Source organism: Epinephelus lanceolatus, chromosome 11 (genome assembly GCF_041903045.1).
Source record: "Epinephelus lanceolatus isolate andai-2023 chromosome 11, ASM4190304v1, whole genome shotgun sequence".
Classification (NCBI taxonomy): domain Eukaryota; kingdom Metazoa; phylum Chordata; class Actinopteri; order Perciformes; family Serranidae; genus Epinephelus; species Epinephelus lanceolatus.
Genome location: NC_135744.1, coordinates 11,156,684 through 11,179,221, shown reverse-complemented (window position 1 = coordinate 11,179,221; position 22,538 = coordinate 11,156,684). Strand labels below are relative to the sequence as shown.

Sequence of the window (22,538 nt, the reverse complement as noted above, 5' to 3'; positions counted from 1 at the left end):
CACTTACACACACACTTTTTGAATCATTCAGAGTAGAGTCTTCCTGATTGGCTGAGCCTGGAGAAAAGTGGGCCCCAGAGGCATCCTGTGCAGCCTTCATCACCTTTACATTTACTACCATCCCAACCTACTCTGACTGTCTGCTGACTGTTAGAGGGATATCCACCAAGCGCTCGCACTGAACAGCCAACATGCTCAGGTAATTATTGTTAAATGAAGATTGGTGTCATTGGGTGCTACATGTTTCTCTGAATGTCATTACTTTTTTAAAAATGGGTTGACTTATACTATGTAAAATAAATAGCTTAGATGTTTACATGTGTGTTAATATTTTATCAGCAGAGAGTTTGGAGGATGGATTTCATTTTGATAACAAAAGCTTTAATTCTTCATTCATTCTCAAAGAAAACAACATTAACTTATAGTTTATATTATATATGTTTTCTGAGATTTAACACGAGCTGCTCTTTAACTATATCCAGCTTGCTCAATACTGGGGCTATAATGAAAAACATTTTCTTCTGCGGCCTTGTAATGTTTCAACATTACCATAATTTATGCAAAACAACAAAACAATGGAAAAATTACATCAAAGCCACCTTGAAAAAAGAGAAAAATCAGTGATACTTTGTATCCAATCACAAAGCCTATTTGTGTAGAGGCAGACGAGAAAACAGAAATCCTTCTCTTCATAGTAGTATCATTCATAAAGTCCACCAACCTCCACTAGTGCTGATAATTCAATGGGAATTATAATATAGGAGCGACTTCATGGGAAATCTCTGATTACGTCATCTTTATTTCTAACTGACCCATTGAATAGTTCATCCTATGTGTTTGGTCTTAGATATTTAATGAATGAAAAAGAGAGCCAGATTAACACTTTAGACATTTTGATGGAGACACAGATATTAAAGTCGCTATTGGGGGGTTTAGTTTTAATGTTAATATTTATAAAAACCTTCGTTAGCCCTTGTCTGACTGCAGTACTGCTGCACACACACACAAAATGCTAGACAACCTATGGTCGTGATTGAATGCTACAAAACAGGAAATGTAGGTATTCAGGTATTCACTCCCCCAGAGCTATTGCCCCTCTCCATTCTAATCCTGATTTGTTTTTACATAATCTATCGTTTAAAAATATCAAAATTTGTTTTGTTTTGTGTTGCTGATAAAAGACTTTTTATGTATATTTCCTTGCTGTCAGAAACATGTGCAGAAACATGTGTTCATGGTGCTCCATTAGTTTGAGATATTTTACTCAAAACAAAAACTTCATGGTGGAACTAACTAGAGAGAAGGTCAGGGTACTACCCTCTGACTAAATGTCTGAGATAATTATTTGTGCTACATACTGTTTGTTCCACCCACTCTGAGCAGATGTGTAGCCATTTCAGTAGTTGACTGGATTCTGCCTGGAGTGATAAATTGCCCTCAGCACATTTTTTCTCTAGTCATTCCCCTCTTGCCAGGCTCAATTTCTGCTACTTTATGAAAAAAGTATCTCCCAGTTTCACAGAATGAGAGGTACTGTAATCAGAAATACTACAAGTGATAAATAATATACAATCAAATGATGTTATGTTTTAGTCTCATGAAGGCTCCAACAGATGAAATGCTATTTGTTTTTCTTTTTTCCTTTCTTACTTATCATTGAGCTGTGATCTGTATTTGCATAGAGCAATAACTACATGGGCAATAATTACAACATCTTGTAACACAACTTGGTGATTAAACAAAATTCCCTCTTTAGGATACTGCGTAAAGGGTGAAGTTGAAGGCATACAATGGCCATGTCATCAAAATTATCTGAGATATCATTAACGATTTTTATCCGTCTTTTTGAGACTGACAGAAAGACAACGGGGTTTGGTCAGTTGTTCATACACTTAATTAAAGCACCCTGTGTTAACATGCAGAGGTTCTAAGACAAGGTTAACTGTATTTACTCTTGAATCTGAAAGACCTGGTTATTCACAGAGGAACCCACACTTAACTGATGGCAATGAGCCCATGTTTTCAGCATCTCAAATTTTTGCTATTTAGAGCAAAATGCAAAGCAGATACACCATGAACTGGATGAATGTCCGTTTTTTGGATCTCATAGGTGCGGTGTGTAAGACTTAGGGGGTTTTAGCAGTGAGGACTGCAGATTGCAAAGAGCTGAAACTTCTCCTGGTTAGTATTACGGAAGTTTTCATTGTTCTGGAGGTTTTACCGGGCACCAAAATATCCACACACGTCTGAGGAGATTAAAACCGGTAAAATCACAGCATAAAGCAGTTTCACATTACAAATCAGTGTGTGCTAACCCAGCACCTGCTAATGTGTACTCACCTTTTTTCTCTGATACCTTATTATCCAGACATTCAGGAGGTTTTTAGCAGGGGCCAAATTATCTCTTAGAACAAACTGACCCAGTGATTTAAACTGGTAGAAACACTGAATAAAGCACATTCACATATTAAAAAAAAATTGGTGTTTCTCCAACACTGCTCATCGCGGAGGGGCTAACTACACCTGCCATCATGAAAACACAAGTGGTCCTTTCTAGAGCCAATGTTTGGTTTATCCGATCTGAGTTATTTCAGAAACATGGCGGTGCAACATGGCGGTCTCTCTATCACTGTAGACATAAATGGCTCATTAAGTTAATGAAAACACAACAATTCTTATTTTCAGTTGATTATACACTAAAGAAAACATACTTATATTTCATGTCTGCCAGTATACCCCCCTAAATCCTACACACTAGACCTTTAAAGCTACAGTAGGTAACTTTCATAGCAAATATGACTGTCCTCATATCCTGACAGAAGTACATGAGGCAGATAATCTGTGAATAAAACATGCTCATCTGCTTCCTCCTAGTGCTCCTAGTGGCTTTTGCAAGAATCATTAAAACAACCAATCAGAGTCGAGGAGCCTTGTCAATTATGCCAGCCACTGCTCTTGAACTGCGGTCGAAGTGTCAAACCATGCAGCGCTGATCAAATATAAATCAAGATTCTGTTACTGCATTACCTATTTGTCATCCCAAATGTTTTCAGAATTATATTTTAGTGTACTGTTTAGCTGTTAAGTTAGAAAGTTTTAATTTCTGTTTGACTGGCCCTGCCTAGTTTAACAGTTTGACCGCAGTTCATGAGCAGTGATTAAGATGATTAACAGTCTTTCAGTCCGAAGTCTCCCGTTCAGGGTAGATTTTCAAAAGACTTAAAAAAGAGCCAGGCTGAGGTGCAGAAGTCTGGTGTTCTCTCAGACCACTTGAATTACAATACGCTCAAAGTCTATTCTGGGATTGTTGCCCAGTGATGCCGAGATTAAACTGTCTACCCCAGCTTTAATTACAGCTAGGCTGATTTAACTTGAACTTGCAGTGCTCTAATATTAGTCTTTGAATTATTATGTCAGACTGAGACAAGTTAATGAGAAAACTTCTTTTTGTTATTGCAGAGTTTTAAGGAAGAAAAGTATAGGACCAGGAATCCTCATGCCGGTGGTAGCCGTCCTCATGGTTGTTTATTTCTATATCATTTGTACTGACTTCAGTACCATCCGCCGCCAATTACATGTTAGAAAGGATGGCAATCGCACAAAGCCACCCAACACAAGTACCCCCTATGTTTACTCCTGGCCAAGATGCAAACAAAATATGTCTGCTGCCAACATCACAGACTTTTCCTCACTTCCTGGTAATATACAAGACTTTCTGTACTATCGGCACTGTCGACACTTCCCTATGATACTGGATATTCCTGATAAATGTGGAGGAGCTAGTGGATCTGCAGAAGTCTTCCTTCTACTGGTCATTAAAAGCCCCCCTGCCAACCATGACCGCCGAGAGATGCTGCGCAAAACCTGGGCTAAAGAGCGGAAGCAAAATGGCGTGCGGATCCAAAGGATCTTCATCTCAGGAGTGACAAATGATGGTTTTGAGAAATGGAGACTGAACAAAGTCCTCGAGCTGGAGCAACGCGAATATAATGACATCCTCCAATGGGACTTCAATGACTCATTCTACAACCTGACTTTGAAGCAGATGCTCTTCCTGGAATGGATGGAAAGAAACTGTCCACATGTTCACTTCCTGTTTAATGGTGATGATGACGTCTTTGCCCACACGGACAACATGGTTGAGTATCTCCAAAGCCTCAAGGACAATAATGGAGACAAGCACCTCTTTACCGGCCATGTGATCCAGGGTGTTGGGCCTATTCGATTGCCTGAGAGTAAGTATTATATTCCAGTTCAGGTGGAGGAGTCAGAGGATTATCCTCCCTACTGTGGTGGTGCGGGCTACCTCTTATCTGGCTACACAGCTTTGGTCATATACAGTATGTCCCACGACATCATTTTGCTTCCCATTGATGATGTTTACATGGGGAAATGCCTGGCTAAAGCAGGACTTGGTCCTAGTTCCCACATGGGGGTGAGGACAGCAGGACTATACATCCCCACCAGTTACACAGATAGATTTGACCCTTGCTTTTATCGAGACGTTCTACTTGTTCACAGATTTGTTTCAGCGGAAATGTATGTTATGTGGCACAGAGTGAATGACCCCTTTCTGAAATGCCACAACAGAACTGTAGTTTCAGGGAAACTTTGAAATCATATAAACATCTACAGAAAGAATTATGCTTGTCTGGGATGGATTTCTCTAGTTTTCTTCAGATACAACACTACTTAAAGAAACATGCAGATTGGGAGCAGATATGTAAACGACCTTGTAATTCAGAAAGGCTCTTCCTGCTGACTATGGACAAGGTGATAAACAAGAATCTGATAATTCGCTTATACAGAGGACTTCATGAGTACATAACAGGAAACACTATGGAAACACTATGGAAACAAAACAGAAATGGGAATTGGAAGTGAACATTATTATTATTACATATGCAAGTGTGTTTGTGATTGTGTATATGTGCATATATTGTGATACAGTGACATTTGATTAAGGTTTTTATTTTTTTCTTCTGACTTTACACAACTTCTGGACTGGCATATATGTGTCTGTTTAAACATGTGGGTGATTGCATATTGGAATTAGGTATTTTGGGTGCCTGTGTCCATGTTGCCTCTGTGAACACAATATGAACAAGACAGGTCGATGCAAAGTTTACATTTGTCATGTGATACATCATATTTGTTTCTTTGCCCCTGCTTCTATTGACCTTGTACTAAGCGTCAGTTCTTGCCATCATTAGTGCTTCTGTGTGTGTATATATAAAAGTCAAGTAAAAAAACTGTATATTACAGTGTTGTCAGAACTTGTTGTCAATAATATTGAATCAGTGGCAGCTTTAGTAGCTACGGAAGCGCGTTGCATTCACTGAATAAATAAGAAAATCAACATGTCGTAATTACGAGATAAGATCAGATCAGATAATTTCAGATAAGATCTCGTAATTGCGACTTATCTCAATGCGCTTCCATAGTCTACAGATATAATGCTTTTATTCTGAAAGTACCGGCCTTGTGTTTCTCGGTGGACTCACTTTACAAATCAGCTTACGTTAACGTTGTAACAGTATCAGCGAAAGGCCTTATTGTAGTATGACATCAGGATCTCGTTATTACGAGATCTTGTTTCATAATTACGAGATAATGTGTCAGTTTTTTTATTTATTTAGTGAATGCAGTGGGCTTCTATATGTTGCTACAAAAATGTTAATTTTTTTTAAATCAAAATTTATTTCCATCCATAAATAGTGCCATTCAAGCATAGCCTACATAAGAAAAATAAATTACTTTGAATTACAGCACACTGATCAAACTTGCATTGACTGAAAATGTACCTCACCAAAAGTATGTTTAGAGTTTAAATTATTAAAGGTCCAGTATGTAAGATTTAGGGGGATTTAGCAGCATCTAGCACTGAGAATTGCAGATTGTAACCAGCTGAAACTTCTCCTGGTCAGAATTCCCTCAGTGTTTATTGTTTTGGGGATGTTTTCTCTTCCTCTCCAAACAAACAGACCAGGTGACTAAAACCGGTTAAAATGCCAAATAAAGCAGTTTTGTGTTACATGTCAGTGTTTCTTCCACAGACTGCCCACCTGCCCAGCACCTGCTCATGTGCATATTTATTTTATCTGATAACCTGATGTGCGCACACCTTTTTTCTGATCCAGACACTGCGAGCCAAATTATCAACAGAAATCTTCTCTAAATCCTCTAAAATAAATGCACCTGTGGATTTAAACCAGTAAAAATGCTAAATAAAGCAGTATCTGCAGAGGTTTCTTTCTCTCCAAAACAAATGGACCCACCAATGTAAACAGGTAAAAACACTGAATGAAGCTGTTTCAAGTTTAAAAAATAAGCGATTTCCTGACACTGCTCGACACTAAGGGGCCGCAAACTATGGTGGCCAATGCGAGAACATGAAGGGCCCTACAGAGTCAGTGTTTGGTTTGTCCATTCTGGGCTACTGTAGAAACATGGCAGTGCAACATGGTCTTCTCCCTCGACAAGGACCCACTCCCTGTGGAGATATAAACGGCTTATTCTAAGGTAACAAAAACACAGCGACTCATAATTTCAGGTGATTATACACTAAAGAAAATACACTTATATTTAGTTTCTATAAATATTTTCTGTCATTATACAGTATCAGAATTAGCAATAGAAAAGGGGCCTTAATGGCAACAGTGTTTCACGTCTGTCTCACTGAGGTCCTGACTGTGTTAATGCTCCACACAGCTGACAAAGATTACACTTTGCTATATCTGTATATATTTGTTTTTCATTTTATTAATTTCATAAATATATTGGTAATTATTTCTAAGTACCCTTTAAGATGACACAAGCAATGCTGTTTCGCAGTTGTATCAGTTTTCTGCTCCATGATGGCTCCTGCTAAAACTTCTCTCTGCAGAGCAACACTTCTTTTAGTCCCATTGTAGATCTATGATCTGAACTGGTCTCAGACCCTCTGATTGTAATTTCTCTGAATGAAAAATCTAGAGTGTGACTATAATGCCACATTAGAATATGGATTGGGAGGGTTGAGAAGTCAATATTTTATTATTTGCTGTTCATTTTGTGGCAAAATTCACCAAACCACATCACTAAAGAATTCAAATAACTCTAAGAGCAGGAGAAATTTATCAAATATCAAAATGAAAATCCAATTTTGCACTGCAAAGTGTACTTTTACTATTAACCAATACAAAGATGTGGAGATAAAACTTTAAATTCTAAAAGACATTCCTGCTGCTACAAATTTTCATTTTCTTCAATGCGTATTTTATTCCATTACAAATGTATTTCAGACTTTGGTGCATTTGAAAATGGAAAAAAGTGGCTCCGAAATTTGTGTGAAAGCAAAGAATCTTTCAAACCCAAAAAACCTTTTTTTTTTCTAAATGTCTTTCACCTCATTGTGAAGTTTAAATAATTTCTTGATCCTGCAAATATATCTCCATTTGAAGTAAGTATGATTTTGCATTCAGGCTGGGTTATCTGTTTGTTTGTGCACATTTTAGATGATTTCACTGACCGGATTTGGAGGAAAAATTTTGAAGAATGATACATCTCTGCATTGTGCTCCAGCGTTTTCAGTGAAAATGTTAGACACCACTTTTGGACATCAGTGATTCTGCTGAATGATGATATCGCACTGATTCAGACTGACACTTTTAAATTAGACTGAGTGTCGACAGGATGCTTCAGCTAGAGGTCAGATCACAGTTATCTACAATACACAACTAATGCAGTATGGATATACATTGTTTTACTGAGCGCAGCAGCAGATGAAACCACACAAAATAGATAGATGTCTTTTTCATCCCACAGTGGATCTTGCAGGACAATGGCTGGAATTTTTAAGACTACTTTTACTCCTGATTTGATTTTCTTATTGTTGTTCAAATGATTCCTTCAGCAGATTTTTATGGAAAGCAGTTTTGTATGGTTTTATTTCACATATCTATCCTCTGTGTGTTGGTATTAAGGACTGGTTGGGAACAATGTCATTTCCAGTTTTCTTGAGAATAAACTGAACCTTGAACATGAAGACTGACCGTGTGATAAATTTGCTGTAGCCTTCAGTCATGGTTTATGGAGTTCTAAATGCAAACATATTTTGTATTGTTTGTATCTCCTCCTTAATAAAATCTTCTTACAAAGCGTTCAGGTTTTTCTATGTGTGAAGCATTTATTGGATATTATGCAAGAATTTCGACACCTTATTTTCTGAAACACAGATGGGGAAATACTCAGTAATCAAGTTCTTTCTCAAGCTTCTGTATGGTGAGAAATGTACAGTATTTAATTCAGTTTTGTGTCCTTAACTCTGCTGACCTCCATCAGAGCCTCATTGTGCACATGCATTATACTAAAGTACGCTTTTGCTCCGGGTTTGTTTGCTTTGTAGTGTAATACAATACATTTGCAAAAGCCTTCATGTTGATTTACAGAGAGGAGTCACCATCAATCCCAAATTTAAACAGTTTATTTATCCCCTAATATCTAAAATTGATCCCATATGGTGGCCTGCGTTCAGTATCTGCAATCTTTGGAACCAACACAGAGCATCCCATAATTCTCAAATTACTTGTGTCGAGGCCAGTAAGAAAACATCTTAGAAATGATTTCCCCCCTCTGTATTAAGGTTTCTAAGAAATAGCAGGGAGTAACTATTACCTGACGTTTTGCTGCTGTTGTGATCTTTTTCACCTTTTAAATTAGACAAATGAGTGTCACAAATGAAGCAGACAGCATTTCAGAGTTCTTAGAGGCATTTTTAAAAATACCAATTGAGACTAATTTACTTGTTGATAAATGAATCAGTCTAAAAGTTTATCTAATCAGCACAGACTTAAGACGTAACTGCTGAGGCCTGAGATGATGATGTTCATCAGTGTTTTACTGTAATAAATGTCCACAGTTAAAGCTGTGCTGCCATGGCAGTCCCATGATGAATTCTTTACTGAAATGGGTTACTAGTTGGTAGGGGAGATGAGGGATGGTTGTAACATTCTTGACATTTCTGTCTGTATCTCTTTCTCGTTCTTTAAAGCCAATGTGTTTAAAATCTGACACAAACTAATCACATGTGTCTGTTAATAAATGGTGCAGCTGTTATCTCTGTAACACAAACAGAAAATGTATGGTTTAGTCTCAAACACAAGGTGAGAAATAATGGATGTTTTTATAAGACTTTATTATTTATAACCCACAGCAGACAACCTACAAATGTGTACCATGATCCACAAATATTTCCCTATCACAAACATGTCTTATTCGTCTGAATCTGCAGTTGAACTAGTATTTAACTGTATCAGATAAGTGTAGGGGAGTAGGAAGTGGAATATTCCCCCCTAAGATGTAATGGAGTAGAAGAATAAAGTAGCAGAACATGGACATACTCAGGTAAACTCCATCAAAATTATGCTTAAGTACAGTACTTGTGAGTAAATGTGCTTTGTTACCTTTCTAGATTCAGATTGCAGATTCAAACTAATAACACATTTACCAGCATCAGCATGTGAACACATGAATGTATCAGTAGTTTTATTTGATCTGAAATGGACCGCTCCGCATGGTAAGTACCTCTACTTTTTGTTTCTACTGTGCTCTTACCTGAGAAAAAGATCTAAGTACTTCTTCCACCACTGCAGCCCTGTGTCAAATTATTCAATTAGCTCAATGCTAACACTTAATGGGAATTACTATTAACGTGCTACCCAAAATTAGCATCACCACTGTGATAATATTATCCTTACAAATGATCCATTTTTACTGACACATGCTTAACATTACATGAAATATGTGCTCATACTGACAGGCACAACTTCCCTACGCTCTCTTGAAAATAATAGGGGCTGACTTCTGTCCTTGTGTCCAGTTGTTGTTATTGTTAAGGATGCTAGTGCTAGATAGAGGGTTGCATACTTTTTCTTTTTACTTTTAGTAAGTACTGCAGCTGCCTTTAAAAAGCATGTGCTGTTGCATGCAGTATGCACACACAGGACATACTGTTTACTCCTAACATTATGCCCATGAAGTCCAATACAAGCTTTACGATGATTATACTTCACATTTGTAGATTGTTTTTCTACAGATCTGCTGTGGTAGGACTTTGACAAAATTACACAAACAAACAGTAAGGAAACACAAATATCACATGACCTACTAACTCACAGGAAGTATCCACAAATGTACAAAACCAGTTTCATGTGTAAAAATGGATCCACAAATGCGTAAATATGATATCGTTTGTATTTGCTGCGGTGAAACGGTTTACATTTGTACAGCCTGTAACATTTTTATGTGCAATTAAAGTATGTGTTTACAGAGTAAGTTATGCACATTCGCAAATCAGTCTGTATTTTTGTGGATATGACATTACACACAACACAAATGTAAAATGACATGTTTGTGGATAGTGAAATATTTGTGGATCTTGGTACACATTTGTAAATTGTCTTTTATGGGTTACAAATAGTAAAGTCTTATAAAACTTCTACAAGAAATGTTAACCCACCCCACACTCACTGGGGTGAAATGTAACATTGTGATTATGGCGAAAACTTAAGACACTGAAAGCTTTTTATTCAACACTTATATGACTTTTTAACATTGTGTGTGCATGTGCGTCTTTTAAAGATTATTTTTATGGGCTTTTGCCTTTAATGGACAGGATAGTGTGTGAAGTGGGGACAGAGGGAGGGTGGGGGGTGACATGCAGCGGGAGGCTGCAGGCTGGAATCGAACCCACAGCTGCTGCAGCGAGGCAGGTGCCTCTGTACATGGGGCGCTGGCACTATCCACTACGCTACCGACACCCCTGTGTTTGTCTTTTATTGAGTGTTTTTGTGATCTTGCATGCATGTTGTTTGCTTACTTGGCTGTTGATGTTACCACTAACCCAGACTCTTGTAGTCATGAACTAGCTTATCCTAAAGCTAACAGCTAAAACACTGGCACTAACAACCTGCATGACAGATATCTACACAGACACTTGATTATGTGTCATATGCATATGTTCTTGTTGCACACTGTATATCACATGCTAACACACAGATATGACCTTAATTTCAGAATATTTTTGCAGTGTCTTAACTTTATCCCATGCTCCTCTATGAATAATCATTGGGCACTTTCCTGGCAAGTAGACTGTATAAATTACAAAAAAGGGGGGATGAATATATCACAATGTAGAAAATGTTCAGTCTTTACCTGTAGATGGATTTATCTCTTCTAGATATCTCTGATTTACATATGGTAGGTAATAGTAAATCCATATGTCATAGAGAAAGATTGTGTATTGTATTTCTATCTGTGAGCCTGTGGTGGGGCAGCATTGCTTTAACATACAGTTTGTTGTAGATTTAAGCTTTTCATTGCAGTAAAGAATAAATGATTTGACAAACTGAACATGTTAGTATGACTGTGTATGTGCTCAATGTTTGACTCTTGAATGTAAAACTGGCCTCATGTAAGGAGCAAATCAAAGGGTAGAGCTCTACCACCACTTACTGGCAACATTACAGCAACAAATGCAAGACGGAAGACAGCAAAGGCGACAGGAAATATTGAAGAAATATAGAGGAGCTGGGACTGTAGCGACAGTATGAAACCAAATACTATTTATGATTTTCATCAATTTCCTACACGAAGCTCATAATGTTAAATGTGCAACAGACTGACACTGTATGTCTGACAGAGAAGACAGTGACACTTTTTATGCAATTCCCAATGATGTCAGGTAGTATTGCAGGTGTGGTTTGGACTTCATCTTGCAAACAGAGGTGCAGTGACACAAATAATGACTGGAATGTACGATCTTGCAGCCTTTTTAGAGGCACATTGCTCTTGTGCAATGAAGTCAGTTGAGTACAACAGAAAGCATTCCCACAGAGGTAGAAGATGCACCAATTGTTGATGTCTGTGCTGTGTTTAATGGGGCCCTGATCTTAGAAAGATATAAAAGATCCTTTTACACTCTCCAAGTTATTCAGGTGGCTTTCAAACATTTGTTCAAAGTCCTGCTCCAGACAATGTTAATTTAAGAACACATCCAGCAGCCTTGGAGGCCGGACAAGACTCAGTTATTGTGTGGAGCACAACTTGACATTTGGACAACCTTCAGAAAAAGTTCTGGAAATCAATAAAAGCAACATATGTCTTTTGGCTGCAGAGCTTAACAATGTGATTTTGTGAGTACTCTTTCTGGAGTAAAACAAATGTCCAAAAGGCCAGAAATCAGCCAATTAATAGAACTGTTCATGGTAGTGCCTTAAAAACAACATCTTTGCCAGTCACACAAAACACTGTGCAGATAGAACACGACTGCACAGCATCCACATCATTTTGTTTATACCATGCATGCCTAACACACATGGTAGATGGAGCGCAGTCAAGAGTGCACGACTTACAGCATGTGTTAACACCAGCCTCCTCATGCAATGATGCACTGTAGTATAGTAGTATGTATGTGCTGCCCACTGACATCATGCAATTTAGTGCATTTAAAAACCTTTATGACACTAAAGCCCCATTCTGTGTGCAGAAATGTAGCCATTAAAAAGTCAAACAGGCACAAACATTAGTTTTTACACATGCAAGCGATACAGCAGGTTCCCACAGGAACAGGAAATGCAAGGCGGACCGATAAGTGTCGTCTGTTGGATGATAAGCTTCTGTCTGCAGCATTTCCAGCAGCTTTAGTATTAAGAGATCACAAATCAGCTTGTAAAAATGACACCTCATTCATCTTTATTATACACAGTTGATGCATTTTGGCAGATCATGTAATCACCCATACATTCCCCGTAAAAGATTCAGAGGACGCATGAGGCACTGTGTATTTTATTGGGCTACTCTCTCCCCCTCTGCAAGTCAAAGTCCAATATTCACAAGTGAAACTAAAAAACATATGCTCCCAAATGTTGGCAGGGAGAGGACATTTCCATCACCGCTGAACAAAACAATTTAGCAAAACGCTCCATGGGAGAAATGGGTTTACAGATATGCAGGCTTATGAAAAGCTGTTCACTGCAGACATGTAGAAATCAATATTCTTTTCCAGTACATGGAAGTGTGTGAATACACATAATATAACAAAAACATAAATACAGTATTTTTCACAACCTTATTTTTTACCTCTGTAACTTTCTGGATGCATTTTGTGTCAAAACACTTTTTTAAAAATAAAAAGCACTTTAACCACTGATAAACTTCGTTCCTTTTCTATATCCTTAAAAGTTTAACAAGAAAAGGGTTTTGAGCCCGTTGCCGTGGTGTTGCCAGTTTCGTTGGTGTGGTAGGCCACCCTGCAGAGCTGACTGGTCAGTCCGTAGAGGCACCCAGGATGGGTTACTTTTGTAGACAAGTGACACCTCACTTGGGGTATTTGACAAACTGACACTCAGAGATACAGAGTGTCCAACTCAGCTTGTCAAATACACTAAGTGGGGGGCCTGATCTCACAACATGAAAGATGGCTCTGTGGAATAAATGAACAAGACACTGGAACCACTCCAACCACACATTACCAAAAACATAAAAACATGCACATATTACCTTTTCTACATAAAAATGTTTTTTGTACAGCACATTTTATAAATCAAACATCAATTTGTTACCTGAATGTTCAGATCTGTTGATGGTGAAGCCGACGAGTCTGAGTGCAACGCTCCTCTGTCTCTCACAAGAGTTCACAATGATGACACGATGCACAAGACAATCCGTTTGACCATTGAGCTTTGACGCTGCAAAGAGGAAGTCAAAACAAGGAAGATAACTGCAAAGCTAGCTCTCAGGAAATATGTGGAAATAAAGTGTCAACATGTTATGGTTGTGAAATGCTGTCGAAGGCTTTCGTGGCTCACAGCTTTAGAGATAATAGCTTGCTGAGACATATTCAACAGTTTTATGTGTGTTCTTACCATTGTGTTCAGAACGTGCTCATGGAACTGCGTGTGCAGTTCTCATACTAAAAATCAAGGAAGTAGTAGCCTCCTTTGTGAGATTTCATTAATAGCAACTTCAGATCAGTATAGATTGTATTTTATGGTAAGATTATACTTGAGTACTGTTTTCACACTACATTATGAGATCAAGAACTGTGGTCTGTTCTTGACACGGTATCTCCATTAATGGCAACATCAGACATATTTTTCCCTAAATTTGGAGTGTCTCCCTTTATGCTATCAGCTGTCACTAGCCATCATCTGCTCCTTCCTGTTTCAGTGTCAGTGTTTAGTCAGCATTGCTAATTGATGGTCTAACTGTCAGTGTACCCCCTGGTGCAGTAAAGCCACAAGGATCAGGCCAAAGAGGAGCCCTCCCATGGTGTAGGATATTTGCTTTGACACGGAACAGCCAACAACTTTTTGTCAACTTATGTAACCAACCCAGCACTCAGTCCATGCACTTGATTCCATTATGTCTGGACTCCTAAACTTCCAAGTAACACTCTGTGAAAACTATTACTGTCACTTTTTAATTGCCACACTGCTCAACATTACACACATTTTTTTGCAACGGCCAGAATGTACTCTGCACAGAGCTGTGTAACTTCCTCATGTTCTCTGGTCAAATGCATCACAACTCACTCACTGGACTTCCCTCTGCAGCCACGATTGTACTGTATGTTAAGCTTCCTCATTACACAAAGTGACTGAGCATTACTGTTCAGGGTGGACAACAGAGTGGACTGTTGTTCTAGCACATACTGGGCTGAGTCAATGTGTGTACCAGCCTAATCAAAATGTTCTATTAGTCTCTTTGCAGCAGCATGCAGGGGAGGAAACATCAAGGCCACAGGAATACAGGAAAGAGAAAGACTGGCTGTGTTGACCCCAGGTAGTTTGGAGAAGCCAGTTGTGGAATAAAAGGTCTAAAGTGAAATTGATCTCAGATAATAATTCCCACCACAGCCATAGTGGTGAGCTCAGTATGGAAAACTACTTTGATGTAATGTTGACAGTCTTGATACTTAGATATAGTACTTAAATCTATGTTATATATTTGTTAGTATCAAAAGTGCTGAAGCTATAAAAAAACAGATCTGCAATCAGATTTTCAACCAGAGGCTGCACATATGAAACAGCAGGGAAGAATCAACTGGTCCTCAGCCTGTGGCTGTTATGTCATTATCTCCAGCAAGGAGCCCACCATGTGACTGCAGGCAACACAGAACAGCCACTAAGCGACTTAACACTGTTATTTAAGAATTCTTCTGTACCAGCACTGTGTGCTCGTTGTTACTTTAAAAAAATAAATAAATGAAAATAAAATCAAAGGTTCTATTTTGTGTGCCAATGACTTTTTTTTTCTTTTTGCCATTGTATCCATATCCTGTGATACAGCTTTACAATGATTCTTATCCAAATGCCACCATCCTCAGAACCCCGATATAGCTCTGTATGTAATAACATGTAAGTACAGTACAGTACAGTATAATACAGTACAGCATAGTATAGTATAGTATAGTGCAGTACAGTACAGTATAGTATAGTATAATACAGTACAGTACAGTATAATACAGTATGGTATGGTATGGTATAGTATAGTATAATACAGTACAGTACAGTACAGTATAGTATAGTATAGTGCAGTACAGTACAGTATAGTATAGTATAGTATAATACAGTACAGCACAGTACAGTATAATACAGTACAGTTCTGTATAATATAGTATAGTATTGTATAGTACAGTACAGTACAGTACAGTACAGTATAATGCAGTACAGTTTAGTATAATATAGTATAATATAGTACAGTACAGTACAGTACAGTACAGTATAATATAGTGTTGTAGTCAAGACCACACCAAGTGAGACCAAGACACTACCGAGACCAGAGAGTACCGAGACCGAGACAAGACCAAGACATTTAGAGGTCGAGACCGAGACAAGACCAAGACTTTTGAAGGTTGAGACTGAGAAAAGACCAAGACCATATATATCAAAGGAAAATCATAAAAAACATCAAAATGTGAGTTTTTTTATTTAAGTTTGCTTTTAACCCTATGGGCCCTAGGCGTTTTTGGGGTATTTTTTACTGCCTTTACTTTTAAGCTCATATCACAGTCATTATAAAGGCTACATACACATGCTATATCTTGTTTTTTTTCCAGGACAATCTGGGCTAACCAGATTTGCCATCATTTCATGTCCTTCTATGTGCCTGTATTTTATATTAATTTTTATATCAATGAAAAAAAACAAATCCATGTTACTAAATTCTTACATTTTTACATGTATCTCACCATAGCAAATTGGAAAATGATATATTCTGCCATATATGAAGAGGAGAGACTCTCTGGAATCTGGCAATATAAGAACCATGATGCTGGGACATTCTGTCACTTCACAGTTGTCCAAAACATGTGGTTTGTGCCAGGCGGACATGATTGCCAGTATTTTTTCATTATTGCAAGAAATTCCATTGACTCATTCACAAGTCAAAAATGTGTTTTATCTGAAAGAAACATGCAATATTTACATCTAAGATCATAGAAAAATAGTCAACCAAGTGCAGTGATGTCCTCCAAGATAATATTTGTTTTTCAGTTTCAGTTATATATTGGGGGGACATTTTGGGCATTGGTGGGGGGGGCACGTGTCCCCCTCAATGTATATGGTGACTACGGCCCTGTCATGCATGCATAATTAGGCTGCAGTTGTCTGGGTGCGCAAAGGTGAAGTGGCTGGTCTTGTCATACAAAGTTTGATGGCGTGTCAACTGGACAATATGGAAATATTTGCATCTTGAAAGCCGGACTACAAATGTGGATAGACAGGGAGAAACACACGCAAGCCTAAGACGTGGTAAGATATGATATTCCTCACTATATGAAGTGACTGATAACAAGATCTGTATAATGGATTGTAAAGAAATACGTCAGGTTTTTATTTTGTAGACAATTAATCTGGATTTATAGCATGATGGGACTGAACAATGATGTATGTGGTATCAGTGGAAAGCTCTGCTCCTGCGCTTTCATGTGATATGCGTGGCATTTCTGTGCGATGCTGCATTTGCGAGTAATCCATCCAACAGTAATGTGTGTGCAGAGCTGTATGAAAGCTCTGCTATACATAATTTTAGTGTAACTTTATCATTTTTTCCGCTGTGAAGACACTGGACTACCGACAAGTGCTTGGCCTTGTCGGAAAGCTACAATTCCGCTGTTTCACGTGATATGTGTGGCTTCTCGCTATGACGGTCTCGGAGAAAATCAATAGAGAAGAACAGGTGTGAATTTGGACGCACTATGCGTCGTTCGGGCCCATAGGGTTAAATAAATATAACAACAAAAACAATATCTGCTCTGTTGCTGCAGAGCACAATGAAACAAATCTTAGAGTTCACACATCCTCCTCTCCTCCTGCCGCCTCCATCCTCTGTGTGCAGGGGGGCGTGTCAGTCACACACTGACACCGGGCAGGTAGCAGCTGCAGCTGTAGGAAATCTTCATGCTACCAATGATTTGAAGTTATTAGCTGTTTTTGAGATGGTCTTTTTCACTCTTATCAGTAAAGCACGGACAAAAAGCATCAGTGGTGGTCTCGACCGGTCTCGTTCAAAAATGCCCTCGATTCCGAGAGGAGACCAAGACCCTCAAAAAATGGTCTGGAGGCCGGTCTCGAGACCAAGACCGATCTCGAGTACTACAACACTAGTATAATACATTACAATATAGTATAGTATAGTATAGTATAGTATAGTATAGTATAGTATAATACAGTACAGGATACTATAATACAGTATAGTATAGTTTAGTAAAGTATAGTGTAGTTTAGTATAGTACATACAGTATTGTACTGTATTGTATTGTATGATAAAGTATAGCATAGTATGTACTGTATTGTACTATATAGTATGGCATATTATGCTGCTGCAATTTTTAACCATGGTTAAATTATGCAACTACTAAACCTGAAGATCTCTCTCCCTCAATTTTTATCGCCCCTTAAAAACTTTAGAATGTAAAACACATTTCATTGAGATCAGAAACAAATGCAGTACTTAACTGCCAGTGCTGCCTACTTCAAAACATACATCATCCAAACTGCTTCAAAACCCAGACCCTCAAAGTTATCACTGGTGACTATGAAAAGAATAAAAACGACAACATTCAAATTTCTGTACAAGGCACCATCATTACTGAAACTGCAATAATTGCAAATGCTTTCAATTATTATTTTGTTACATCTGTTAGCATCTCACTTTAATTCTCCATCACATACCACTCCTGTTTCTTCTTCTACATCCCCCCAGTTCTCCTTCTCTGAGGTTCCGCAGCATGAAATGTTTAACATTTTGAGCTCCTTGAAAACCTCTTGTGCTTGTGATATTTATGGTTTAAACATGGATTTCTTAAAGACTCATGCCGACAGCCTTATGCCTCTTCTCCACCATCTGATCAATCACTGTATCAGGTTCTCTATCTTTCCCTCCAACTGGAAATAGCTCAAATCACCCCTGTTTTTAAATCTGAGGATCCAATCCTGTACCTAGTAGGGGGTACGACTTTTCAGATTACCCGGAATTCCTGAGGGGCGGGGCTGTTTGCTGAGGAACGTTGATTGGTGGAACACACCCTTGCAGCGTTCGGCACTTTGTGCCGGTGCTGAACTCCTCCACATACACACACATACACCAACGCGACACGTTATGGTGGTGAACAGCTGAGCGGCCGCGGTGGAAACGAAATGAAGATAACTTGAAAATGACTCGAGTTGACGGCAGCTACACTCGTTACTATAAGTGACATTAACCCTTAGAGAGTAAGAAGCCAATAATTTATCAATACATGTGTTCAGCAAGCATCAACATGTAAACATGTAGACAGCGATATTCAATATGCTCCGTCCACAGTCTCTCATCCACCGTCACTAACATTATGTCTTACACAAGGACAGCATGCTAGTTCAGCTGATAGCAAATTGTTACTAATAAGCTCAAATGACAGCTGTCTGTATGTAGACTAACTTAGCTTGACACTTATCTTAAAATACTTTTAAACTTAGCTGCTGGCTGAGACAAACAGCCCCAGCTCTCTACCAGCATGTAACCAGCCAAGCTGGTGGAGCCAAATACAGGACTTACGCCCAATCATCTAAGTCATCACGCTAATTTGAATACATTTTTCCGAACTTTGAGGTGCGGTGGAAACGCAGACAACACAGATTACCAGGAATTATTTTACCCAGGTAAATAAATTCCTGGTAATAAAAGTTCCTGGAAATGTTGGTGGAAAAGGGGTTAATGCTTTCTTGTCATCTATCTAACAGGCCCAAGTAGTTAAAATCAATCAGGTAACATCTCCCCCTCTAACTTGTAATATGGGAGAGTTCCACAAGGCAGCATCTTGGGCCCCCTACTTTTTCTCCTTTACATAAATGACCTTCCTAATGTGTGTAAATATACTAATTGTTTTTTTATATGCTCATGACACTGTAATTTTTCTCTCTGACCCAAACCCTGGGATCTTAAATTCAAAACCATCATCTGATCTCAACCACTTACATGACTAGCTGAAACATAATCATTTAACTATCAGTGTCAAGAAAACAGAATATAGGTATTTTCATTCCCCTCAAAAACAATATCTACATCTGGCCCTATTCAGTTTTCAAATCAAACACTAACCATCGAAACCTACAAATATCTTGGAGTATATCTTGACTCACATCTCACTTATCGACGAAGAAGTTCAACCAGAAACTGTACGTCTATAACAAGATCAGACCATATCTCACCCCTGCTGTTTCAGACACATACCTACATTCAATCATTCTCTCGAATATATCCTGCTGTCTCCCCATATGGTACCTCACCACCAAGGAAAACATTGAACCCATAGTAAGAATATACAAAAGAGCTTACACGATCCATGGTAACCTCCCTCTTTGGACTCATCACTGCATCGCACTCTCCCATTCTAATGCCCTGACTTTTCAAAACTACATAAATAATCTAGCCATTAAACTCTATTTTCAGATCCTACACAGCAACTCCAATCCTACACTTACTGCACTACTTCCAAGTCACAACACAAGACAGCAACACGTCACTGGATCAGTCTCCCATGCACTTATTCCTGTACCACCTTACAAAAACAGTTACAGTCAGAGATCATTTTGTCAGTTTTGGAATGAGATCCCACACTACATCAGAGCAATACCCTCTTTTACACATTTCAAACACGCATTTAAACACTATCTGATGGAAGGACAGACCTGTAACCATTGAATTAAATCCCATATCCCATTTTACTCACTCCATTTCAGTCCGCTACTCTGCAATGTCTATTTAGCTGCCTAAGTTTTGTTGTTTTGCCTCTGCTGATTATTTCTGTTTGTATTTTATATTGTAATGTGTTTTTGTTGCATAACAGGAACCTGCTGAATACCAGCTTTTAACTGAGTCAGGCCAGTTTTAACTGTAACACACAATGTTACTATTGATTCCTTTCCTGTATCAATAAATCAATGAAATGAAAATGAAAAAGTGCCATCTGAAGATGATAATATATCAGTCTTTGTGGGTAATGGCAGATATTTTGGTAAATAACTTTCAGTTATACTAAAGCTGCACAGCAGCATTACTTTTGTCTTAATATATAGCATTAATACACAAAAAAACATTCAGTAAATCTTATTACATAGTTATAATTAACTATAACTGTTTAACTGTAACTTAAGCAAGAGTGCAGTGGAAAATCAGATACCCTCAAATGAATCATGCCGAGGAATTATTTGACTTCTTTGGAAATAATAACGATAAATGTGCCTTCTTGCTAATAGATGGCAGTCAGCCAGCTTAGCTTAGAGGACTGGAAACACGAGGAACAGTGAAACTGGGTCTGTCCAAAGGTAACAAGATCCCCCTATCAGCATCTCTAAAGATTTGTTTGAAAAGGCACTGGCAAGCAGATTATTTTGTTATTTTGACATAAGACACAATTGAAGTGTGCAGAGGGCATTGAAAACATCTACACTGTTACAGATTAGCTATGAGTCCCCAGATTGCCCCAGTGCCCCATAATACTGTGACCCCCTCGATTGTCATGTCAAACAGTATTTTAATATTGAATACTCATACTGTTTAAAATCGGACATCTTCAAACAAAAGCAGTGTCCGCCTTTTTAGTTCCCTCCCAAACTGTACACAGCTGGCTGTTTCCGTGTCTTTTTGTGAGTCACCAGTGCTGTGAGAGGATTAAGAATTCAACTCATTAAATAAAACCCTATTTTGGAAATATTTACATTAAGATACTTGACCATTTAAGAATAAGTTCACAGTAAAAGACTTGGGAGAGGACAGTGGGACATAGTCAGAGTTTCCATCTGAGAGGCTGGAGAAGACTAAAGTGAGGGAAGCTATTTACAGAGATCCTGACTCATTCTATGGGAAACACTGGGGTATATACTGTGAGTTTTGTTCAGACAGTCACACTTGTGGCAGCTTATCTCTAAATGGCAGTTCAGAGTGTGAACCGTTTCAACACCCTCTTTAGGCCACTAAGACCACAAATATAGAGGAAGTGGAAGATGAAAAAACACCACCTCCCTTTGGTGTTGAGAAAGAGACGACCGATTTTCATCAAGTCGTTCGACACGAATTAACTGAATTTCCTATTGCATAAAATGCCGAGAATTCTTACGACTATCGTAACGTATTCGGCAAAATGTTCATACCATGAAAATAGAATTAATGATGTGTCACATTTATCTACTACAAGAAGAAAGGAGAAGTGCTGTCCACATAAGGCAAAAAATAATTATTTTTAGTACTTTCCAAATTAATTTACAAATGAAAAACAGTGAGAGTTGCTCCCAGATTCATGGGTTTTAAATTGCAAATCAAACAGAGAGTTTCTCATTTGCTTGCCTGTCAGTCACTGGGTTTACTGTGTATTTGAGTTTTGAGTCTAAACCTAAATGCTCTAAATAGGATTTCAACAATGTAACAAATATGTGACATGGGAGTCTTTCTCCAAGAGGCAATAAATCAACTCTTCAGTGCAAACTGTTTACCATTTAAAAAATATTTGCAGAACAATTTCTGACACGTATAGGGCATCTGCATGGTTGTGAATGTCTTGCACAGTGACATTTTCTTATCTGGTGATCATTTGAAATTCTATTCTGAGAACTTGATTTAGTAAAGTGGAACAAAACTAACCTCAGTCACATTTATTAAAATCTTTATGTGCCGGTAAGTTATTAGTCAGTTAACATGCCGATTATATCGATGACTACATCAACTAAATGTTCATTAATGTGAGTAAGCTGATTGTTGCCATGTCACCCTCACTGAAGACTGAGGCAATACTGCCACCATGTGGCTCATTGCAAGACTGCGACTAGAAGCACAACAGCAGACACAATGGAAACTTAGAGCTCATTAACCATGAGGCCAAAAGTGGATCTGATGAGTGTGATCGCTGTAATATAGAGCTAGTGTAAACATATTAATAAATGGCATGCATGTCAAGATAACTAACAGAATATGAAGTATAAAGGTGCATGTGAGACATGAGTAATTAAATATGTTGTATATTT

At 38.3% G+C, this 22,538-nt stretch overlaps 1 protein-coding gene and 1 long non-coding RNA gene across 2 annotated transcripts; one reads left to right on the top strand and one right to left on the bottom strand.

Moving 5' to 3' along the window:
- Nucleotides 1–55: 55 nt before the first annotated feature.
- On the top strand, nucleotides 56–8,141 carry LOC117264498 (N-acetyllactosaminide beta-1,3-N-acetylglucosaminyltransferase 3-like). The gene is made up of 2 exons (XM_033638492.2): nucleotides 56–199; nucleotides 3,460–8,141. The coding sequence occupies exons 1-2, from the start codon at nucleotides 192–194 to the stop codon at nucleotides 4,613–4,615; spliced, it is 1,164 nt and encodes a 387-aa protein (XP_033494383.1). The 5' UTR covers nucleotides 56–191; the 3' UTR covers nucleotides 4,616–8,141.
- Nucleotides 8,142–12,701: 4,560 nt separating this feature from the next.
- LOC117246514 (uncharacterized) lies at nucleotides 12,702–13,683 on the bottom strand. Its single transcript, XR_004500725.2, has 2 exons — nucleotides 13,602–13,683; nucleotides 12,702–13,462 (listed from the first exon to the last, which is right to left on the bottom strand). It is a non-coding gene; the product is annotated as an uncharacterized LOC117246514 (long non-coding RNA).
- Nucleotides 13,684–22,538: the final 8,855 nt, after the last annotated feature.